General features: G+C 54.8%; 1 protein-coding gene across 1 annotated transcript; it reads right to left on the reverse strand.

Annotated features, from left to right (window-relative positions):
* Positions 1–3,869: 3,869 nt before the first annotated feature.
* LOC116464804 (rho-related GTP-binding protein RhoV) lies at positions 3,870–5,795 on the reverse strand. Its single transcript, XM_032148060.2, has 3 exons — positions 5,573–5,795; positions 5,325–5,383; positions 3,870–5,140 (listed from the first exon to the last, which is right to left on the reverse strand). The coding sequence occupies exons 1-3, from the start codon at positions 5,778–5,780 to the stop codon at positions 4,697–4,699; spliced, it is 711 nt and encodes a 236-aa protein (XP_032003951.1). The 5' UTR covers positions 5,781–5,795; the 3' UTR covers positions 3,870–4,696.
* Between the last annotated feature and the right edge of the window lie 296 nt (positions 5,796–6,091).

Below are 6,091 nucleotides of genomic sequence, written 5' to 3' on the forward strand. Positions count from 1 at the left end.
CCTCCGCCTCCTGGGTTCAAGCGATTCTCCTGCCTCAGCCTCCCAAGCAGCTGAGATAACAGGCATACGCCACCATGCCCAGCTAATTTTTGTATTTTTAGTAAAGACGAGGTTTCACCATGTTGACCAGGCTGGTCTCAATCTCCTGACCTCGTGATCTGGCTGCCTCAGCCTCCCAAAGTGCTGGGATTACAGGCATGAGCCACCGCACCCAGCCTAGAATACTTTTTAAGATTTTTAATCTTTTAAATCTTTGGATTTTCTAATTTTTATAAGTATTTATTATGGAAAAAAAGACATTATTTTAAAAAAAATCTAGCCAGGTGAGGTGGCTCACACCCGTAATCCCAGCAATTTGGGAGGCCAAGGCAGAAGGATCACCTAAACTCAGGAATTTGAGACTAATCTGAACAACATAACTACACCTCATCCCTACAAAAAAAAAAAATTGTTGAATTAGGTGTGTACCTAATGGTAGTGCACGTCTATACTTCTAGCTACTTGGGAGACTGAGACAGAAGCATTGCTTGAGCCTAGGAGTTCAAGGCTGCAGTGAGCCATGATCACACCACTGCACTCTAGCCTGGGTGACAGTGCAAGACCCTGACTCAAAAAAATGGAAAATGGCTGGGCGCCATTGCTCACACCTGTAATCCCAGCACTTTGGGAGGCCGAGGCGGGTGGATCACGAGGTCAGGAGATCTAGACCATGGTGAAACCCTGTCTCTACTAAAAATACAAAAAAAAAATTAGCCGGGCGTGGTGGCGGGCGCCTGTAGTCCCAGCTACTCGGGAGGCAGAGGCAGGAGAATGGCGTGAACCCGGGAGGCAGAGCTTGCAGTGAGCCGAGATCGCGCCACTGCACTCCAGCCTGGGTGACAGAGCGAGACTCCGTCTCCAAAAAAAAAAAAAAGAAAAGAAAAAATTGAAAAAATCAACTAGGTTACACAGACGTTAAAAGCAATTTACATTGATAAGGACATATGTAAGAATGTATATGTAAGAAACATATAATTTTATCCAATTCATATAATAAATATTCCTTTAAACATAATTTAAAAGAGCAGAGAAAAGGGAAAAGAGGCCAAGGAAATAGACAGAGAGATAAAAACAAAAAAACTACCCCAGAAAAGTAGATACCATATTCTAGAGAAAGAGACAGAACCAAAGAGAACCAGTGGATTCGGAAGCAGAAGTGAATCCCTCTTGTCCTGCACAAGCTTGGGGCCAGAGCCTTAGAGGTCCTTTCCAGCAAGCCGTTGACATTAGGCCTCAGTCTTCAGTCTCCAAATCTGGAGCTGAATTTAATCCTCCCAGCCTCTCCAGGGCTCACTGGCTGGCTTTTTATTCCTAAGCATTTCAGGGTCAGCAGCAAACATTGCCTGAGCCCCAGACCTTGTGGAAGCAAAAGGGACTTAAATGTGGCTCTCTCTCTCTCCATTTAGCTGGGAAGATGCAGGCTGAGTCATTGACAGAACACCCAGTGTCCTCAGTGTGCCAAGGGAGCAGTGAAGACACTGATACAGGTAAGCGTCCGTTCTGGAGGAGGGAGGTATTGAAAGCTGGTTATCATGAGGAGAAACGGGGCATCTGGGAGGTGACAGGGAGCACTTTCCAAACTAGGGGATCTGGCACAAGCCAAGACTGGGAGTCAGGAAGTCGGAGATAGCTGGGGATCACCGGAGCGAGCTGGCCTGGTCCAGAGTGCTGTCAGATTTGAGAGGGCCTTGAATGCTGAAATGAGGAGCTGGAAGTTCATCATCAACAGTGAGAGCTAGTAACAGTCTTGAGCCTTGAGCTGGGGGATGCCAGAGTGAACACAGCAGCACAGGACAGATTGGAGTGTGGAGCTGCAGTGGCAGGGACCTTGGGGTGTGGGTGACAGAGGTCCTGACCAGACATGGAGACACAGCAACAGAGGAGGCATGGTGACCGAGGTTTCAATTTGGGTGACATGGATATACTGGTACCACAAGAGAGAATTAGGGAAGAAGTTGGAGGTGGGGGCGGGTACAAGGATAACCCCCTTGTGGGGGATGATCCCCACCCCAAGGCACCTCCAAGGCCCCTCAGAACAAGTTTAAGAACCTCAAAACCAGTCTGAGTCCTGAGTCCTTCATTTTTCAAACGAAGACGGAAGCATAGAGAAGGGAAAATGATTTGCCTAAGGTCATGGTTGGTGTCAGAGTCTGAACTGGAACCCAGGTTTCTGCCCCAGAGGGGAGTGTGTCAGGCTGGGTTGAGGTAACAATAGGCCATGCCGCTGGGGTGTGAGACCCTCAGCACCTCCACCTGAAGGGTAAAGGGAACAGAAGGAGCTCCAGGTGACTGGAGCTCTGGGGACAGGCCTTGGTGGGGCAGGAAGTGGACGGTCTTGGCTAAAACTAAACTTGGGGATTATCTGAAGTTTCACTTGGCTGGGATTTCTGTCCCTCAGCCATGCTCTTTCACACACACAGACACAGACAGAGACAGACAGACAGACAGACACACACACACACACACACATACACACACACACACACCACACACAGCTGTAGCTTCCTGCAGAGGGAGATGGGCCCAGAGGTGGGCTGGGCCAGGGCATGAGTGCTCACTTGACCCAGCAGCTGCCTAGCAGGTGTGCCAGGTGTGCCTTAGAAATTCCTCTCCCAGCTGGGCCCAGTGGCTCACGCCTGTAATCCCAGAACTTTGGGAGGCCAAGGCAGGCAGATCACGAGGTCAGGAGTTCGAGACCAGCCTGACCAACATAGTGAAACCCCATCTCTACTAAAAATACAAAAATGAGCCAGGTGTGGTGGCGCACACCTGTAATCCCAGCTACTCAGGAGGCTGAAGGAGGAGACTCGCTTGAACCCGAGAGGCAGATGTTGCACTGAGCCGAGATCGTGCCACTGCACTCCAGCCTGGGTGACAGAGCGAGATTCCACCTCAAAAGAAAAAAAAAAAGAAAGAAATTCCTCTCCCAGAGTAACACATACCCCTGTACCCAACTCTAGAGTTTGCAAAGTGCTCTTACAGTCACTGGGTGATACATATCATTTAAGCTATTACCTTTTCTGTCTGGCCCTCAGTCTTCTTATAGTAAAGTAAGTTTTTGTTTTGTTTCATTTTCTCCCTGGGTGTCCTTCAAAGTCCCTTCAAGCTCCAACATGAGGGAATGTTCTCCAGATCCCTGCTCCTCTCCAAGTCCTCTCCCAATGAACCCGCTCTTGCACAGGATACTTGGGGATAAACCTCTATTTAAATTGTTCACAAGCAGCACCCTGACCTTTACTAGGTCCTTAGGTGCCAAGGCTGAAGACTGGGTCCAACCCAAGTCTAAGAACTTTGGCCAGTGATTGAGGTTTAGGCTGTATGGGTTCCCTTTATGTTCAGGCTGTGAATGGAGTTCGGAGGCGGGATGGTCCCCTAACCTGAGCCCCTGGGCCCTGTGAACTGCCAGAAGGAACAGAGCAGAAAAGTTAGAAGGCTGGGGACTGACCTCGAGCTCCAGTGCTGAGCATGGTGCTCTAGAAAGGAGGGGTGGAGGGGAGGGGCTCCACCCACCAGGTGAGGTCATGGGAAACCAGCTCTGGCGCTGACACCTGGGGAAACCCGTTTCCAGGCAGCTTCCCACGCTAGGTCTACTGGGAACCAGCTGAGCCCCAAGCGGGGAGCTCCACACCTACCCCCACAGTCCAGTTCCCATCACACTGCCCCCACCCCCAGTCCAGCCCCCACCCTTCAATCTAGCCTCAGTCCTTTGGTCCCCAATCTGTCTCTAGCCAGGCAGTTAGGCCTTGAGAAGGGTTATGAGGGAGCAGTGGGCTCCAGGAAATGACAGAGGCAACGCACGGCTTCACAGACTTAAGGTTTTATTTGCAGACTCTGCACTGCTCTAGCTTCTAGGCTGTGTGACCTTGAGGAAACGGATGACCCCCAACCTGGTCCTCCTTCAGGCTCTAATTTGCAGCTCCTCCCCCTCCTTTTGCTGGGCCTTGACTCTCACTTCCTGCCCCACTCCTGGCCCAGCCAGTTTGGGCAGTGCCTAGGGAGCCCAGAGACCCAGTTCTTCCCAGGGGCCAGCCCCGCCCTCCCTAGCCTTGGGGATTGAGGGCAGCCCAGGTGTCAGCCCGCTCCTCATCCACCCTACTTCCCTCTCTCCTCCTCCTCGTCATCTTCCTTCCAGGCCCAGCCCTTATCCACCATCAGTTCCAGGCTCCAAGGCCTCTTTTCCTGCTCACTCTCTCAATCTCTCGCCCACTCCATCCCAAACTTCTCTCCAAATCGGGGTTGAACCCCTTCCAGCCCTCCATAATGCCAAGCGTTCCCCAAGCTCTTTCTCACCCGTGTGCCAAGGAAGGGTCCTAATTCAGCCAGGCTGACCTGAGGGCCCAGGACAAGAAACTGGGAACTGGATCCCAAAATGCTCGGAGGTGACTGACCCTGTTAGGACCATCCCATGAAAATCAAAGTGCCAGGTTTTTTTCTGTGAGCTTTGACTGGAGAAATCCAAATCAGAGCCTTCCCTCCTAGGCTCACCCAGGCATATCAGAGTGGGCAGTTAGAGGCCCATGTCCCCCGAGTGTTCGGAAGGGAACTGAGTCCTATGAGGTGGCCAGGCCCTGCCAGTAGCTGCCGCAAAGGCCCGGGTGCCCCAGGTCTCAGAAGTCTCTGGCCTCCTGCCTACTACTTGCTATGCAGCCATAGCAGCTCAAACGAAGCAGAAGAACTTCTTCCAGCGGCAGCGGGAGAGGGTGCGCACACCTTTGGCATTCAGTTTCTTCTCCAGCCGGGCTTTGTGCTCAATGGCACTGAGAATGGCCGAGTCAAATACTTCCTTCAAGTTCTTCTGTGTCAAGGCTGAGCACTCAAGGTAGCAGCAGGCTCGGATCTTCTCGGCCAGACCCTGAGCCTGGGGTTGGGGCACGGGGCCCTCCCGGCCCCCCTGGTCCAGCTGAATCAGTACGTTGACATCGTCCCTCAGGTCGGCCTGAGTGCCCACCAGCAGCACAGGCGCCTGGGGGTTGTGCGTGCGGATCTCGGGCAGCCATTTCTCTGTGATGTTTTGAAAGGAGCTGGGCTGCACCACGCTGAAGCACGCCAGGAAGACATCGGTATCCGGGTAGCAAAGGGAACGAAGTCGGTCAAAATCCTCCTGGGGTGGGAAGGCCAGGTGGTAAGGATTAGCCCCCCGCCACATGGAATCCATTTCTCACCCGGGGCTGGAAACCTGAGACTCCAAGAGCCCAAGGCTTTCTCCATTCTTGCTCCATGTGGGGTCCTCCCAGCCTCCAGCCCACCTACCCGCAGGCCAGTAGAGGCCGCGCCCAGCTTCTCACCTGTCCCGCTGTGTCCCAGAGCTCAATGCGGACGGGGGCTCCATCCACCAGGACTTGCACTGCAGGGGCGGGGCGGGGAGAGCCTGAGTTAGGAAGGGCGTCCTGGGCCGCACCAGCGCCACCTCGGGGCCTGCTCCCGTCTCTTCCCCGGGGTCCTCTGCGCCCTCCCGCCGCGACGCCAGCCCCAGCTCTCCGGTGCACAGCCCCGCCGCAGCCACGCGGCCGCCCGGGCGATTGAATGTACGTACCAGAGAAGGTGTCCAGCGCAGTGGGCCGGTAGCGCGCGGGGTACCCATTGCAGGTGTAGCTGACGATGAGGCTGCTCTTGCCCACGGCGCCGTCGCCCACCAGCACGCACTTGATGCCCAGCTCTGGGGGCGCGCTACGCCGCCGCGGGGGAGGGGTCGGGGCCCGGAGCGGGGGCGGCTCGGCCTCGCTCAGCTCCCGCGGCGGCATGGCCCGCTCCGGGGGCAGCAGAGGGGCCAGCCCGGGACTCGGCTTCGCTGCGCTCAGTGAAGCAGGTCCCGCTGGCTGCCTCTGACTGAGTGGGTCCAGGCTGGGCGCGTCGGCCCAGCGCTACCAGCGGGTTTGTGTAGGGCCCCACCCACTTCATCTACATGTCTCAGGCGGCCCCGGACCCCACCCACCGGCGAAGACCTCCCGCGGCCCAGCACCCTGCAATGCCAGGCGAGGAGAAGGAAAACCCCGAGAGAAGGAAAGGCAGGCAGAAAGCTGGAGCTCCAAGAGTCACGGAGGTACAAGGACAA

The sequence above is a fragment of the Hylobates moloch genome, unplaced genomic scaffold (genome assembly GCF_009828535.3).
Source record: "Hylobates moloch isolate HMO894 unplaced genomic scaffold, HMol_V3 SCAFFOLD_1810, whole genome shotgun sequence".
NCBI classification, from domain to species: Eukaryota; Metazoa; Chordata; class Mammalia; order Primates; family Hylobatidae; genus Hylobates; species Hylobates moloch.